Consider the following 18,375-nt stretch of genomic DNA (forward strand, 5'->3'; position numbering starts at 1 on the left):
AATGCATTTGGTTTTGTGAAAGAGTTAAGCTACAAAACTAAAGAATAAGGTCTTTTTTTTAAAACAAAATTGTGACTGTGTCCAGATGGATGGTCTATTATGGAGGGAGCCTTGTCTACTTCCTTGCTCATGCCAAAACACTACTTTCTTAGAAACTAGAGAATCCCTTAAAGCTTGAGCTAGAGAGCATGGTTGGATATATGCTCAAAAAGGTGTTCAAGACTGGAGAGTTCGCACATACTCAAATGATGATTGGCCTAGTTGACTCCATAAAGTGAACACCATGGTGTTCCCACCTTTGTCCCACATGAGGCCAATGACTTGCAATGGAATACCCGTGTAAAAAAAACAAAACCATCCGTCTAATGTATCTATGCTGTCCCCCATCTCCAATGGTGCATTCCAAAGGGATAGTACTATTTGAGCAATTCTTCTTACTACTCCCTCTGAGATGATAACCGAATGAGTTTCTTATTCTTTAGTGAGTAAAAGCCAAGATCCCACAGAAAAAGTAGGACCTCTGTTCCATTTGGACCACTGCGTATAGTCCAAAGTGAACTTCCTTTTCTTCTTAAGCCTCTTTCTCTTCTTGCAGTAATCTATGGCAAAGAGCCAACAAGTGTCTACAAATGTGGCATTGGTCTTGTCATCCTGCATTCTCAATCCTTTGCCTAAGAGAAATCCATCCGAATGCTGAAGCATGAAGTGGCCCTTAAAAATGTTAGGGTTAGGACAGCGACCCTAACAAGTGGCACCCCATCCATCTTGATTGCCTCTATCGTTGAAGAGGGCAAACCAGGAAGAGGAGGTGCCTCACAAACCATGCCAAAAAGGATTGAAAGGAGCTGATGGTACACCTGACGAAGTCCAAAGGAATCTGATGACAATGGAAGTGATTCTTTTGTCTTCCTCAATCGGATCAAAACCTAGTGAAAAGGGAGTAAGAAAAGAGCTAAGTGCTAGGGGACCTAGAGGAGGCAGTCTCAACACAACCAAAAACTGCCATGAAGAAACCTCTCCCCAAGAGCTGAACATCCTGAATATGTGCAAAAAGTTCGGGGTGAAGGGCTACCAACATCCAATCTCGAGCTTGGACTCTCAACTTCAAGATCCTTCTTGAGCAACGACAACTCGTCTTCAGAAAAAAGACATGTTCTCACGGCCAATGGAGCGGAAGAGTGATTGGATGAATGGAAAGCCATTCGTCATCTGAAACCAAAGGCCAAATTGAAGCCTATAATGGGACAGTCTGCCACTTGCAAGACCTCGAGGAAAAAAGAAAAACTGGAAGGGGAGGGTGACGATTTTGTTTACTTCTGGCTCATAAGGCATGGCAAACTACCCATGGGACAATGACAGGATACTATAGGCATTGACTGTTTGTTTCCTGATATCAAAAAAAGTAAAGGAAATGGCAAACTACGTACGGGAATGATAGGACGCTATAGGCATTGACTGTTTGTCTCACGATATATGAAGGTCAGCTGGAGAGCCAGTAGCATTGCTTGTAGATAATCCAGCCATGGGCCTCTTTGGCATGGCAGCACTGTTCGTCCGTGTTCTGAAGGTGGCCTGGTTCTCATGTAGAATGTTGCTGGAGGAGATATGGCAGTGCTCTAACAAAAGCAAGCACATGAAACATTTTGATAGAGTGGGCTCACCATAAGCCTTAGAAAACAGCGGGACCTTTCCTTAGGATGAAACCTTGAGCCTCAATAGATGGACATCACCAGCTGGCAGACATATTTGGAAGCATGAAGTGTGTTCCTCTTATCTCAGCAGCTTTGTCTCCTCATGAATATTACTTTCCTCAGGCAGGATGCTCAGGATACGTTCAGGCTGCAGCCTGCACTTGCCACAGTGGCTCACAGCTCTCTTTTTGTCCCCTTCCTAAATGCACTATTGTACTTAACGGAACAAAATTTCCCTCCAGAAACTGGATTTTGCCCAACAAAAAATCTGGATTTTGAGAATAGAGTAGTGCAATGTTGTTCATGGAATGACAGACTGCAAGGAAAGGAGCCAAAATATGGCAAAGTCACATAGAAGCTGCATAGACAAACTTGGATTTCCAGAAATGTAGAGCACTCTTATGGAACAATGGATAGCCTGACAGAGACATGTCAGCTTGTCACCATCATGTAAATATCCTAAGTCAAAATACAGTTGACCATTTATTTGATCATAATTAAAGAGTGTTAATTATGGTCAAAGAGTTCTTTTAAGGGTCAAAGAATTGACTACGGTCAAAGATACTTGACTCTAGTCAAGTAAACTTGACTTCAGTCGGGGAGACTTGGTTTATTACCAGAGAACCACAGAGCTGACTACGGTCAGAGAGTGTTGACTTCGGTCAACGAGACTTGGCATACACCAATAAGGTTAACTACGGTTAACCAAGATGTGCCAACTTCGGTTGGAGAGACTTGACTATAATTAAGGTGCCTCGACCCTTGGTCAAAGCCCCTTAATTATGATCAAGAGCGTTGACTTCGGTCAACCAAAGAATAAATATATATTTTTATATTTGTTATGTGTGCACTTGTGTTCAGTGGGGATGCCCACTGTGACTAGAATTAGTCCACAGTGTGTTATTTGCATGCAAAGTGCTAACGATTAATGGGTGCCATGGTGGTGCGCTTTAATTAATTGTTGCAGGTACTAGGAAGAGTTATTTTCCTAAGCGCTACGGGAGTCTAACAAGAGTCTAGGAGGCGGTTCGCATGACCAAGTGCTTCGAAGACTCCAGAGTTGCTCTTAGTGGCATGCAATTAGGAAAGTAATGTAGAGTTTGACAAGTGGCTTGTTGCCAAGAAGGGGAGCTTGAGAGCTCATGTAATATTGATTCACGTTTGGATTTTTGTATAAAAAGCTTCCACACTGAACTCTTGTACTCAGTTTTCTCTCAAGTAATAAAAACTTTCGGGGGGGTCCAGCCCGACGATTGTCCTGGGCCCTAGTGTATCTATTGAGAGAGAGTTAAGAATGGTCAGTTTGCACTTTTGACAACAACAGCTAGTGCATGGTGGAGTGCACACACCACAGATGGGTCAGCCCCAAAGAGGTGGAAGGACTTCAAGAAAGCCTTCTACTAGCAGTTTATGCCTAAATAGTATAGAGATCATGTTCTTCAAGATTGGGACAGTTTGCATATGGATGCAGGAGATACTGTGGATGTGTACAACCAAAAGTTTAGGGATGCTTATTTGCAGGCTGCACCTTTCAAAAAGATCTCCAAAGGAACCCAAATGAGAAAGTACAGAGCAGGTCTCAGTCCAAGAATTCAGTAGTAGTGAATGCTTAGGGGGCAAAGAACATTCAAGACCTTATGCATTCAGCTTCAGTAGCTAGTCTTGTGCCGTTACAAGATCCATCCACGGTACAATCCTTGCATGCAGGACGTGCTGAAAGAAAGACAACTGATTTTTCGAAATAAAAAAAGAAAGAGTATCCCAAGGTTGAAAAGAAAGGGTTTCAGCCTCAGAAGCCGAGGGGTACTCAGTTTTCAAAGTCATATAAAGGCAATTCCCCATTCACTCCTGAACAGATAGCTGAATTCCGCAAATATGGGAAATGCTTTAAGTGTGGAAAAGAGGGGCATGTGGCTGCCCAGTGCCCAGAAAAGCCTTCAACTTCAAAGGGAAAAGAGGCAGAGAAGTCACGGGGACCGCAAAAGCCAATGGCAGAGGAATTCCTGACATACCGGCTCATGTTTCAAACCCAGAAGAACGAGAATTGCTGCTATCATGGGGCAAAGTCAGAGACCAACAAGCGCTAATTTTATTTAATCCAGGGGCTACTGATAATTTCATATCAGAGGACCTAGCCCTGAGACTGGGAATAAAGGCGAAGGAGCTGGGCAGGGCTTTGGATGCCGATCAGATGTTCTGTGGGAACCTTGTGCCAGTCACTTCCTTGATAGGGAAGCTCCGTCTTCATGTACAGAGTTATGTGGATCAGGAGGACTTCTTCATTTCTCCACTGAAACATCATGATGTAGTCTTGGGTTTGCCTTGGTTTCATCGCAAGGCAGTGAAGTTGACTCTTCTTGAAAGAGTGTTGGAGTTTGCACATAGGGGCAAAGTATATCGTGTGGTTGCTAGGAATAGAGGGGAAACTATTCCCATTGTATCAAATAGTTCTATTGGAAAAGAAATAAAGTCTGCAGTTTCAGCTTACATGATTTTTGTAAAAGAGAGTGATGTGGAAATGCATGCTGAAATAAGTGAGGCAGATCAGAATAAATTTCAGTTTCTTGAAAATTTTAAAGATTGCTTTTCTGACGCTTTGCCAGGGGAGCTACCCCCTGAGAGACCTGAGGATCATGGACCTTCTTCGATGACATAATTGTCTTTTCTAAATCCGAAGAAGAGCACAAGGAACATCTTGCTATAGTGTTTCAAGAGCTGAGAAATCATCAGCTCTATGCAAACAGCAAGAAAAGTGAATTCTTCCTGGAAGAAATACTTGGGGCATATAATATCCAAAGATGGGATACAGATGGATCCAGCAAAGATCCATGCCATTCACGAATGGCCAGAGCGGAAAACTGTCCATGAAGTTCGAAGTTTCCTAGGCCTGTGTTCTTACTACAGAAGATTTATCAGGCATTTTGCGGACATAGCCGCTCCGCTCCACGATCTTACTAAGAAAAATGCAACTTTCAGATGGGGAATTCCTCAAAAGCAGCCTTCATCACACTCAAAGAGAAGCTGACCACAAAGCCAATCTTAATAGTTCCAGATTTGTATCAGCCATTTGATGTGGATTGTGATGCTCGTCGGGAATGTGTTGGGGCTGCATTGCATCAGAATGGTCATGTAGTGGCCTATGAGAGCAGGAGACTCTGGGATGCAGAGAGATATCTAAGAATCTATGAGAAAGAGTTATTGGCTGTAATCCATGCCATCCATACATGGAAGCACTATCTTTTGAGTGCAGATTCTACTGTTAAAACAGATCACCAAAGTTTGAGATATTTTCTAACTTACACAAAACTTTCTGAGAAGCATATGAAATGGGCAAATATGCTATCAATGTATCATTTTTAGATTGTCCATACCCCAGGAATTCGGAACAGAGTGGCAGATGCCTTGTCCCGAAGACCCCAGGTCAACAATGTGACTATTGCTTATCATCAGGACCTGGAAGGCATGAGGGAGCAATATGTTAATGATGCAGATTTTGGCGAGATTTTACAGCAAATGCAAGAGGGGCAGTCCACCAGTCGCTATTCCCTGAAAGATGGGTATCTAATGAAAGATGACTGCCTATGCATCACCCAGGAGACGAGGAAAAATATTTTGGAGGAATGCCATGCACCTCCCTATGCTGGACATAGAGGAATTACAGCAACAACTCTAGCACTAGAGAGGTATTTCTTTTGGCCAGGGATGCGGAAAGATATACATCAGTTTGTTATTGAATGCCTTACATGTCAGAAAGTAAAGTATGATAGACAGAAGGCACCTGGCCTACTTATGCCTCTTCCCGTACCTCAGGCACCATGGGAAAGTATTACAATGGACTTTATTTTTTATTTGCCAAGATCAAAGTCAAGGAATGATGGGATGCGGACTATCATTGATAGATTCAGCAAGCAAGCTCATTTCATTCCGGTTCGCAAAACCATGAAGGTAGATCATATGGCTAAGCTTTTCATGGCACGGATCTTTAAGCACCATGGTATGCCTAAGTCCATTGTCAGTGATCGAGATCCCAGAATGACCAGTCTATTCTGGAGAGTTTTATTTGATAATATGGGCACGAATTTGAATTTTTCTTCTTCTTTCCATCCCCAGACAAATGGTCAAAGTGAAGTAGCAAATTCTACAGCATTGGATATGTTGAAATGCTACGTGGGTGACCAAGGTTCAGACTGGGAAAAGTACCTACCATTGGTAGAGTTTGCTTACAATAATACAGTACACAGCTCTACAGGGAAAGCCCCCTTTGAGGTCATCTATGGAAAGGTGATTTTGCCACCTATCCTGAGGACCAAGGATGAAATATTTGCAGCTGATCAGTTTGTGAGAGACCTCCAAACAGCTTATAGCCAAGTCCGGAAGGTCTCAAGAGAAGCATAAAAGAGCTGCAGATAAGCATAGGAGATAGTTAAATCTCAAGAAAGGGGTTTGGGTACTTTTAAAGTTCGAGAAAGCTAGGCTCCGCAAGTTTAAAGGCAAACAAAAAGTGTATGCAAAGTTATCTTCCAGATATTATGGCCCTTTCAAGGTTACAGAAAGAATAAATGAGGTTGCATACAGGTTAGCATTGCTAGAGCATTGGAGGATTCACAATGCATTCCATGTGAGTCTTCTAAAGAAATTCCAGGGGCCAAAGCCTACAGAGCCAGTATCAGAGGATCCACCAGAAGTGGATGAGCTCGAAGAGGTCCTTTAGCCTGAACAGATTGTGTACCATATTGTACGCAAAGGCCCTCAAGGCAAGGAGTTTTATAGGTATCTTGTAAAATTCAAGAATTATACGGCATTAGATGCCAAGTGGATGGATGAAGACATGTTGTCCGATCATCCACAGCTTCTGGATGTTTACAAGAAAGCTTTTCAGTTGAGGTCAACTGAATAGAAGCTGAGGGGATGTCACCATCATGTAAATATCCTAAGTCAAAGTACAGTTGACCATTTATTTGATCATAATTAAAGAGTTTTCATATGTGTTAATTATGGTCAAAGAATTGACTACGGTCAAAGATACTTGACTCTAGTCAAGTAAACCTGACTTCGGTCGGGGAGACTTGGTTTATTACCAAGAGGGTTAGCTGCGGTTAACCAAAGAATCACAGCGCTGACTACGGTCAGAGAGTGTTGACTTTGGTCAACGAGACTTGGCATATGCCAAGAGGGTTAACTACGGTTAACCAAGATGTGTCAACTTCGGTTGGAGAGTTGTGCCAACTTCGGTTGGAGAGACTTGACTATAATTAAGGTGCCTCAACCCTTGGTCAAAGCCCCTTAATTATGATCAAGAGTGTTGACTTCGGTCAACCAGAGAATAAATATATATTTTTATATTTGTTATGTGTGCACTTGTGTTTAGTGGGGATGCCCACCGTGACTAGAATTAGTCCACAGTGTGTTATTTGCATGCAAAGCACTAACAATTAATGGGTGCCATGGTGGTGCGCTTTAATTAATTGTTGCAGGTACTAGGAAGAGTTATTCTCCTAAGTGCTACGGGAGTCTAACAAGAGTCTAGGAGGTAGTTCGCGTGACCAAGTGCTTCGAAGACTCCAGAGTTGCCCTTAGTGGCATGTAATTAAGTGGCTTGTTGCCAAGAAGGGGAGCCTGAGAGCTCATGTAATATTGATTCACGTTTGGATTTTTGTATGAACAGCTTCCACACTGAACTCTTGTACTCAGTTTTTTCTCAAGTAGTAAAAACCTTCGGGGGGGTCTAGCCCGACGATTGTCCTGGGCCCTAGTGTATCTGTTGAGAGAGGGAGAGCAAATGAGAGTATCTTTGATGTCTTTTACGAGTAAGATTTCATTTTCAATTGTCTCATTCTACTCATTCACTTGAGTCAGTTTGAAGCTCTCAGAGATCCTTGTCATATCTCAGCACACGTCTCATCATTGTGCTCCTGCTGAGTCAATAAGGACGTTGCCCACACTTTGTGTCTGTTTGACTGCTTCCATCAGCTCATAAAGTGCGGCACCGCCTTGATGACATCCAGGCATCTTTGTTGCTGCAGATAGCAAATCCTCCTATTAACACATAAATGTAGATCAGAGTTCATATAATTTATGGTTCTCTGCAGTCAGCATTTCATTATCCTTAGGCCCACTTTATAAGGCAAAAATGAACATCTCTTTATGCATATGTCATACATTACATCAATACATATAAATTGAAGTTTAGCAACCACAATAGCCCTTCTGAACTTACTTTCACAATGCTCAGGAGCTGAGTTGATTCAAATCCATGTTTTGCATGCTTGTAGAATTGTAGCACCTCCCATGATGGTATCAAACATCTGACAAAAAAGAACGCTGTTGGACGAGCATTGATTACACGTCGAGAAACCCCAATAAATAATGGATCACTCTGCAGACAGATTGCATGTTGGCTATGGTTACAAGCCAAGTCTTTGTGGGTAAAACTCAATAAAAAGCTTCCTTTAAATAATCAGTTATACCCTATTGTAGTATCAACACAAAAACTATGAAAGGTGTAACTGACATACATTGTAAAAGGGTATGTCTCACCTTAGAGAATAACAGAACAATGGACGAATCATATGTTCTCTTACACTTACTAATCCTACTCTCCCCTATTTGTTTATCATTAAAACTATACATCCTCTCGGCACCTTTAAAGAAGACTTCTGCCCGCGTCTAGAGATTGACTTGTGTATGGGTCTCTCTCTGCACCTCCCTTTCCTTTTTCCCTATTTTCACTTATTCTGGATTTTAAGAGCATTGGCTCATCAAACAATTCTTCTCATCATAGCTTTGCAGTACAACGATTCAATTTTCAGGTCCCCAAATGAATTGAGACACTAATAGCACCATCAAATCAAAGATATCACAATCATGAAGCATAATTCTTCCACCGATTTTTATGACTTGCCATCAGATCAAGTTAACGTATGTATTGCTGGAACATAGGGTCTATCGTCCCATCTGTAAGGCCCCAAATGAGGAGAGCACAGGGGCATGGTACCAGTGTAGGAATGGGGGGCATGGGAGTCTGCTCTGTGTGCATCAGGTTTACTTGCCACATGGGCAGAACTAGGTGGAAAAGAACATCCACAGGACAGCCACATGGGCAGCACTCTAGGCTGCCGTGTGGGCTGCTACACAGTCCAGGATATAGGGCTGACAGAGGCACTAGAATAGGGCTTGCTGTATGGCTATATGCAGCCAGCCATGGAGCTTTGAACAAGGGCTAATGGTCTGGGGCAGGACAGTGACAGATGCAGCCACGAAAGGTCTACAGCAGGCCAGCAGAGAACATACAGAGGGGTCGGCAGCAGCATCATTGCAGACCTGGTCGGTACAGCAGGGAGGGCAGCAGATGCAGAAGATGGCTGCAGCAGAGCTGAAGCAGGAGCTGGCTGCAAGGAACCTGAAGAAAGGGGTCTTATGAAGGCCAGGTCGACAGAAGCAGACTGGGTTGGCCCAGTCTCTGGCTGGTTGGCTGATTTACAGACTGGTCAGCCAGTCTGGAGGGCCTGGAGCCCTACAAGTAGGCCCATTTGTTGGGGTTCAGATCGGAGGCAGACATCACCCACTCTGGAGCAATATTTGGTGCACACCTACAGCCACTAGGAGGCACATGTTTGCTGGACGGTGCTGTCTAAGGAACTCACACTACCAGTGGTGACTGAAGCTCACTGAGAAGTATACAACCTGAGGAGTACAGGGACAGAAGTGGAGCAGTACTTTCTTTGCCAAAAAAAAGAAGTGGAGCAGTACTTGTGTTCACCATAGAGCATCCCGGGCAGTGGATTGCTGCATGTTTTCGATCTCTGGTGGAGCTTTCTGGAAGGAGTGTTTGGCTCAGTCTTGTGCAATATGCTCTGAGATATTATAGACTGTTCAACCATTGTCTATTCTCTTGAATTTGGTGCTTGTGAGTTCTCTCGTGGACACAAAGTTTTAGGTTTGAATTAAAGCATTCCTTATCATCTTGAGTTTTAGGTTAAAGTAAAGCATTCCTTATCCTCTTGAGTTTTTCCACCATTGCATACACCAAATTCATTTCTTTCCGCTGCGTGGAGAAGCTAGCCAGAAGTCTAGGTTTTTCTAACATGTATCCTGTCCTTGGACTCCTATTTCATCATTCTAATAGACATCTAGCTTATGCAGGCCAATGCAAATCATAGCCTACAAACTCCTGCTCATAAAACTCTGCCACAATGTTTTCAATACTAAAAGATGTGTAAGGCATGATATCCGACATCGTGCGACCAGGGCCCTGTTTTTTAATGCTTCCAGGGCATATTTTGGGCTGAAAATCCATGTGCATGCCTGGTATGCATGCAGGATATTCTGAGTTTAAAATCAAAAAATTTGGTTGGGGTTTGTACCCTACATTATATTTTTTATTCCTACACTTGAAATTCTATAAAATTGACTCTCCATTCCCACAACCCTCTAAAACTTGCCCCTGCGACTCCATTTGTGGGAAAAATTAGGGTTATGGTTTTTTAACATAGGGAAAATAACAGGTTTATGGTTTTTATTCAGCCCATAGGGAATACAATTAGTTTTAGGGTTTTCTCACAGATGAAAAATACTTTGTTAAAGGGCATGCCTCCAATTGAGGGCCTAGGATTGGAGCTCCTCACTGCTCCTCCGATTGTATCTACCACCAAGTAGCCCACCCACCCTTGGGGCACCCTCTAGCTGCTGCTGAATCTAAGAAACTGCCCATTGTCCCTTCTCCTCCTAGAGTAGAGAATCTGATGCGAAACCCACGACGGGGCTGCTCTAAGTAAAGCACAATCGGGGAGTGATCTAACATCGCCATTCTTGCTAAAATTCTCATGGAATCCCTCTATGCATCGCCCAATCCCCAACATGTAACCTGTCAAGGCACTCGAGCAAACCATCATGCCTTCATTGATCGAAAGAAAAGAGAAGGCTGCCAGGGAACCTAGTGAACTCCGCCACTCTCCACGGATGACTACCACTAACGTGATAATGAACTGCTCCCGCGTACTCCTCTCTGCTACTATGGGCATCTCTGAGAAAGAAGCTCCACTCTGCTTCTCCTCCTCAAACTCTAGGTTGTTGAAGTCACCTTCGACAATCCAAGAGTCGACATCTCCAAAATGTTGGGCAGCGTTGCCTACAAGCAGGGGCATACACATTCAAGATCTCGATCCTGGACTCACTTGCTCGGAGACCCATCCACAATGCTCATCCTGTTACAAGCTCACCTTGAAAAAAATGTTTGAGGCCGCTCCCTGAGCGACTGAAATGCAAACCCCTCCACTTCGGCCTACTACGAGGAACCACACCTCCAGGCTCCATCCCCAGAAGCAAGTAGCGAACAGCGACTGATGTTTGATGATGAGAACGTATGCTCTTGAATTTATAAAAGATCCACTGCCACCCTACCCTTGCCCTCTGCAACTCCTGCCGGAGTATCAGATGTTGTGCCTGCTACCGTGCACAATCATAGAGCTAGTGCATGTTCCAGTTTACCATGGTCCAACTCATGGGGAGGACGTGGGTTGGAGAACAAGGCCCTCCTGTCAGTGGCTACCTACACGACAACCGTGGATTTTTGCAACTTCCCAAGTTGACGGGCTAATGCCTACCTTATGGGCCCACTGCATCTGTCCCCAGCCTGCTAGCACAATGTTGTAAAGTCCATCGTGTGAGAGTTGAACCTCTGGCCCCACCCTGAGCACCACTACTCCTAAGTCCAGTCCCGTTTGTATAATAGTGAGAGACCTAATTGGTAGATTACCATGTCCCCATAAATAACCCATAACTCCCTATCCTAGGGTCCCAACCACTCCTCACATATGATCCCTCATCATGAGATCAAATAAAACCAGGGTTCACTTCTCTCCTCTCTTGAAGCGGCGAAGTTGAAGCCCCAACAAGGGCGGGTGGAGAAGCCAATCACTCATATGGATCCCTCTTTCTGGGGATGCAAAATCACTAACGTCATCTCCAAGGCGTCGAGGTAATCATCTAGGATATCAAGGTAATTCCAAGGACTAAGCCTCCAAAACTCACTCGGGAGGGGCTATCCCGGACGAGGCCTCGGACAAGAAAGATGAGAAACGGGTAGTCTAACTCCGCCTGCTTCATAGGAGCTGAGTCCTATGCCGGCCGGGCTCTGACTGTGAAGAAGAAGCCTAAGGCTGAGAGGAGGAAGTCTCTACCTTGCCTTTTCCTGAAGACTTAGGCATTTTAGGAGGTTGAGACTCCAGAGGAGGGGGGAGGAAAGAGGAGGGGGGCACCATTGCAGTGGGGGGGGAGAGGGAGGTAGACACGAGGGGCAGATGGTAAGGGTAACTGCAACGGGAGGAGGCGGAGACACAAAGAGGTGGTGAGGGTAATTGCAGTAGGAGGGGCTAGGACACAAAGGAGAATGGAGTGTAGGCCATCTCCTGGTGGTTCTAGTGATGCCCTATAGGCCATGGTATGTGCCTTGTAGGCATAAATATAGGCACTTGTAGTGTTAGTGCCTTTTAGGCCACATAGGACACTTAGTCCTATGTGACACCTAGGACACTTAGTCCTAGGTCTAGGTACAAGTACTTTGTACTCTTTCTTTTCTATTATCCTAGTTTGACGTGATGACTAATCCATCGACTCTTTTGCAACCTGCACTCTCTCTTTTCAAACGATCCTACAGTGGTATCAGAGCCACATTCGACTCGCCTCCTGCCCTCGAATTTGCATCTGCTCCCTATACCTTCATCCATACAGTCCGTATGATTGTACGTCCGTACAAATCCTGCATCAGAATCTGATGTCCTCCACCTGCGGCTTCCGTACTCACTTGCGTCGTATAATCTACATCAGATGTCCGTACATTGGACACCCGCCATACGGAACATCCCGTACCTGCTCCGTACTATCGTCGTGAACCTTCCGTACAGCCCGCACGTCGTGCTCTGTACATGCGCCGCCGTATAGTCACTTGCCTCGTACCTGGATCAGTACATCCGTACTTGTGATTCCATACACCAGGCTTCCGTACAGCAGACGTACATGCTTCGTACATTCTCCGTACATTGTACACATGCCGTACATTGGACTCCATACTACGCTACTCACTGTTCAGTACAATGTACTTGTATCCGTACAACAACGTACTTGCTTCCGTACACTGCACTCCATCCCTGCACTGTACAAGTTTGGCGCATGTATATTTAGGATCTTCTCAAAATTTGGGGGTCTTGAGGATTTTTGTTACCCTTATCTTCCTTCTACTGTTTGAAATCATCTCAAGCCATTTCAACAGCTTGGAAAGCCTTGAGGTCCATACTTTGGGAAAGGTGTACTTTTGCAATCAATTTGTGGACAAGTCGTCCTAATTTTGCAGTTGCAAGCCTTGAGGCTATTTCTTTTGGGATTTGGTCAGCAATTTATTGTTTGATTGCAACACATTTTTTTTTTCCGAAAAAACAGTGCTAATTATATTACTTCGAGAACAAAATACAAGAGGTCAGCTTATAGCTGACGGGCTGCGTTCACAAACCGGACGCAGCCCTAAAAGGTAGCATAATAAATCATACTCTCACGGAGGGATATGCTGAGTGTGAATGAACAGCCATCGGGGTGGTGAGTAGTGCCACCGAAGGCCCTGCGTAGTCTGCTCGAAGAAGAGGCTCTGTGTGTCCCAAGCCTGGAGGAAGCGTCTCCGCTTCTCCTGACCAGCCCGGGAGTCTCCCTGAATCTGGTCCCACTGGCCTCTGAGGGTATGAATAATCTCACTCCAAATCTCCGCCATGATCTGGGCAGTCGATAAGGAAGTGCCACCGAGGATCTGCGCGCAGCGCGAGGTCCAGATGTGCCATCCTGTAATGCTGCTGATAATCTCCCAGACTGGCTGCCTCTCCCGAACTCCTGTATCAGCCTCTGCTAGGTGCTGTGGGATACCCTCGAGCGGCCCCCACGTCCCCTGTGTGATAAGGAAGGTGGGGTCCTGCTGGCATGCCTCGAACAAGTGATGAAGACCAGGTGCGGTGCTGCACCAACAGAACGCGCCCCAAGTGATCACTCCTAGCTCTGGTGCTGCGCGGGTAAGAAGCCCGAAGGTCCACCTCCACACTTCCTGGGCGCGCGTGCAGCTCCACAAGCAGTGTTTTGGTGACTCCTCGTCCGCATGGCAAATCTGACAGCAACCGTCCTGGCCTATCTGCCTCAACCAGCTCCCCACTGGAAGACCTTTGTGGGCAAGAAGCCACAGGAAGTATGAGATCTTCCGCGGCCGCCAGCTCTCCCACAAGGCCTTCCAGAATGCCTGCAAAAAGAACCTGGAAATACCCTGTGCGTACCAGCTAGGTCGCTGGGTGGGGGGGCGGCTCTGCATCCTCCCGAGAACTCGCCTGCCCAGAGTCGTGCTGTAAGCGAAGAAGGAAGTCGGCCCCTGTCCTGGCACAATCTCTGGCCACCACCACTCTCCTGGGTCCCACTCAAGCTCTGACAAGGCCCGCCCCTCCCATAGCCAAAGACGCCAAAGCTGCAACTGGTCCTGCTCGATACTAGGGTCGGTACGCCAGACCTTCCCCAGAAGGCCTACGACCCTAACCCTCTGCCACGGGAGTAGGGGGTCGATGAGCGCATCCTCTCTCCTGAGTTGTCCATCCCCTGAAACCGCGAAGAAGGCGATAGAGGAGTCATCCAAACGTCCTGCGACCACCAGTGGGATGCCACGGGGGGTGAACTGTCCCAGCCAACGGGTGTCTCCAGGCATGAGGACCTGAGGCTCAGGTGGAGCCAACCAAGCGGCTGGGATCGCTCCGTCAATCTCCGTGCGTCTCGCCTGGACTCCTCGTGCACCTCCAGCTGCGACTGCAAGATCGGTCATCTCCAGATGTCTGTACGTATCCCTCCAAACTCGAAGGGACCGGGCTGGCCCCCTCATCCAACCGTCCCACCTGATATGTGATCTCTCTGCCAACTGAAGGCCCTCGGCGTCTCTGACCTGCCCATTCCAGACGAGCGGCTGGCGATCGATCTCCTCCTGACAGCTGGGCTGGGACTGTATGAGACTGAGACAAAGCCGCCTCCAAACCATGAGGAGGCTACGAACGAGTGGAGAACGGGGCTAAGTGAGCGGGGCAGAAGTGAAGATCCACCTGAGGGACAGTGGCCACTCTCCACCTCGGCGCGGGACACAAGAGCCTATTCCCTGCTAAAGTAACATCTTCCACGTCTGCCCCCCCGGGGTCAAACCGCGGATGACAAGCTTGCCTAACAAGGCCTGACTCTGAAGCTCTGGATCGATAACCCCCAGGCCACCCTCAGCCTGCGGAAGAATGACTGTCTGCCAAGCAACCCTGGCTCTGGTATCTCTAAGACCATCCTCCCCAGACCAAAGGAAGTTCCGAACCAACCTCCTGAGCTGTGCCACGCTGGATCTCGAGAAGCACCAGCATGAAGCCACATACCAAGCCGTGGCTAGAAGGACCTGGTTAACTACCAGGGCACGACCTGCAAGAGACAGCTTAGCAGTACTCCAGAAAGCCAGCTTCCGTCGGATGGAGTCTAGCACCGGGAGAAACTGCTGAGCTGGCGTGATGTCTAGGCCAACCTAGAAGCCAAGGTATCTAGCTGTCTGTCCTCGTGGAATCCATCTGAAACCCATAAATCGCCCCCACTGAGAACACGCCCCAGGGTCTGTGAGAAAACCAACTGACTTGTTCCAGTTGATTTTCGCACCAGCGGCCGAGCAGAAGACCTCCAAGGCCATCCGCACCCTCTCTAGCATCCTCTCATCATCCTGGACATAAAGGGCTGTATCATCTGCGTACTCCGAGTCCAGAAGCTCCGTGTCCTCCCGAAGTGGAAGGCGAACCCCCCGGATCCCGGTAGACCTCGCCCGAAGGTAGTAAGTCATGGCCTCGGCGAAGAAAAGAAACAGGTAAGGAGCAAGGGGGCAACCCTGACGCACTGATCTCTCCAGGCTAAAGCGCTCACCCATCCTGCCTCCAATGATGACCCTGCTAGACGCTGTCCTGTACAAAGCTGAGATACCCTGAATCCATCCTGCGGGGAAACCTAGCCGCTCCAGAGTCCCCTCCAAAAAGGCCCAGTCCACGCGATCGTAGGCCTTCTCAAAGTCGAGAAGTAAAATGGCAAGGTGTGATCCACTGTGCTGAGCCCACTCCGCCGCCTCTGAAAAGGTGAAGACATTATCCAAGATACTGCGATCCTGGACAAAGCCTGTCTGAGTGTCATGAATGAGGTCTGGGAGTAGAGGCCGAACTCTGGCACTGATCATCTTAGCGAGGATTTTGTAGGCGGTAGTAAGGAGAGTGATCGGACGCCACTGGCGGATCTCCTGTCTATCTCCTCACTTCGGGATGAGGCAAATCAGTCCCGAAGAGAGGCTCTCTGGCATCAAACCGCTGCTGAAAATCCCCTGCAGAGCTGCAAGGAGGGGCTGATGGATCTGGTCCCAGAAGGAAGTGAAGAAAGCTCGGGGAAGCCCATCCTCTCCTGGGCATTTCTGTCCGTCGATAGCCATCAAGGCCTCCAGCATCTCATCCGAGGTAAACGGCGCCAACAACATCGCCTGCATGCTAGGCTGGACCAGGGATGGAATGTGCCTCCACACCTCCTCACGGGCACGACTAGCACGAGGGGCAAGCGGCTCCTGCTGGAAGAGGGTCCTGTAGAAGTCAGTGGCCAACCCCAGGACCTCCCCCGAATCCGTAACGATGTGACCATCCGCTGTCCTGAGACTCCGAAGCTGATGACCTGCAGCTCTCTGGCCATGCGTCCTGAAGAACTCTCTACACATCCGATCACCCTTCCGGGCCCAGAAGGAGAGAGAGGCGTGATAGGAAAACTCTGAGCGGCGCTGGAGTGTCTCCTCCAGGAGGGCTCTGGCTCGAAGGGCCTGGATCCGAAGCTCCTCCGAGCCCGAGGAAGCCTGCTGGAGTCGCTGAATGGATGCGAGGTCCCTCCGAAGAGCTCTCTCTCTACTCCACCACTCCTGACGAACCTGTAGGGCTGCTAGCTGGCAGATCTGGCTGGACTCCTGCAGAGCCTGCGCAACTGAGTCCACCAAATCCGTGCACTCCCCCCAATCTCTGTCCCAAAGACTGCAAATACTGCTACGCACGTCCTTCCTCGAGAAAATAGAATCGGGAATCCTGCAAGACCGGGGGGGGAGGGTCTGGGCTGCCGAATCTAATGAGAGGAGTACCGGCGCATGGTCGGAGAGTGTCGTCCCTGGAACTATACCCGCCTGACCGCCTCTACTGATGGCCCAATCACTGACATAGAATCTATCAAGCCTCTCCAGGAGTCTGCCTCCTTCCCTGCGGAAGCCCCAAGAGAAGTCCAGGCTCCCGTGCCAACGCCGGAAGGACGGGTCTCTCCAGCTGTCCCTACCTCCTGTCACGAAGATGAAGGAGTCCCAAGCTGACTGCTCTGCCTGAGCCATACCTGTAAACTCCGGACCTCTGCCCTGCTGGTCCTCCAATGACTCCAGATTGTTGAAGTCACCTCCAACAATCCAGGAATCCATGACTGGAAGAATCCCTGTAAGTGTCCTCCAGAAAGTGGCTCTGCATCGGAGGTCTGTAGGAGCGTAGATGTTGAGTATTCCAATTTTGGATCCCTCCAAATCCAGGCCTGCCCAAAGGGCTCGGCCTGGGATCAACGTGCCATAACCGAAAACTCCCTGGGCTAACTGCTCGCACACGGAGGTACAGACACCCCCACTCCTCCCCTGTGCGCCGATCGAGGGCTCCCAGTAAGTGTAGGAACGTCCAGGGAGAACCTTCCCGCAGCTACGGGAATGAGCCGCAGAGAGCTTGTGCTCCTGGAGCAGAAGTACATCCAAACGACCAATCACTGCAGGCTGAAGTTCCTGCCGCAAAATGAGCTTCCTGGGACCACGGGTACCAGAAGAGTGAAACCCGTTCACATTCCAGGATACGAGGTGTAGGCTCATGGCGAGGGATGGGGGGCTGCGAACAACTGTCTGCTCGCGGTCGAAGTCGATGAAGAATCAGGCATGTCGGAGTGGAGGCGCTGCCGCTTATGAGAAGGTTTGGAGGGGGAGACGGGATCGTCCTGCCCGTCCTTCAACACCTTCAACAAAGGCGAGAGGCCTTTGGTGCCATGAACAAATGCTTTCTCGAGCCAGCTCGAGATCTCTGAAGTGGTCATCCCATAGAAGGTGCGGAGTTTCTGATGGGACCAAGCTCTGACATCCTGGGGGAGAGGCCATGACGGGGTAGGTCTGAGGATCACAATCAGTCGGAAGCGTTTGGCGGCGCAGCGCCACTGCAAGCGCACATCGCCCTCGGACCACTGAGTCTCGAGAAGCTGCCCACCGGACGGGCCTATCCAGGAACAGACCTGGGCGTGTGTCTGCTCTCTGAGCGCCTCCCAAACCGAGTCGTCTGTCCAGGTCTCGGTGCCATCGCTGAGGAACGTGACGGCGAAGCTAGGGCCATCCCTAGGGGCCAAGGCGACAATCTTCCCATCCGCCCCTTTGCGGAGCAAGAAGATGCTGATGTCGAGATAAGCCGGGAAGGTCCCAAGGTCGGCCACGTCCAAGTAGTCCCAGGGGCCTGATCTATAAAAGTCTCGAGGAAGCGCTCTCTCCTGAGGCTGAGACCCATCAGAGTCTGCCACTGAGGGGCTAGCGGCCATGGAAGCCTGCTCCGGTGGTGGTGTAGACTCCGGGTGTCCTGCC

At 48.1% G+C, this 18,375-nt stretch overlaps 1 protein-coding gene across 1 annotated transcript in view; it reads right to left on the reverse strand.

Annotated features, from left to right (window-relative positions):
- Positions 1-7,286: 7,286 nt before the first annotated feature.
- The window catches only part of NUDT9 (nudix hydrolase homolog 9), a 40,557-nt gene continuing 29,468 nt past the window's right edge, over positions 7,287-18,375 (reverse strand). Inside the window, exons 8-9 of the mRNA XM_087394472.1 lie at positions 7,909-8,067; positions 7,287-7,727 (exon numbers count right to left, since the gene is read on the reverse strand). Coding sequence (XP_087250598.1) covers positions 7,593-7,727; positions 7,909-8,067 — 294 coding nt within the window. The 3' untranslated portion in view covers positions 7,287-7,592. The remainder of the gene's footprint in view (positions 7,728-7,908; positions 8,068-18,375) is intronic.

This window comes from Dipteris shenzhenensis, chromosome 23, assembly GCF_047967505.1.
Source record: "Dipteris shenzhenensis isolate YYH24624 ecotype China chromosome 23, Dip_SZ_1.0, whole genome shotgun sequence".
Lineage (NCBI taxonomy): Eukaryota > Viridiplantae > Streptophyta > Polypodiopsida > Gleicheniales > Dipteridaceae > Dipteris > Dipteris shenzhenensis.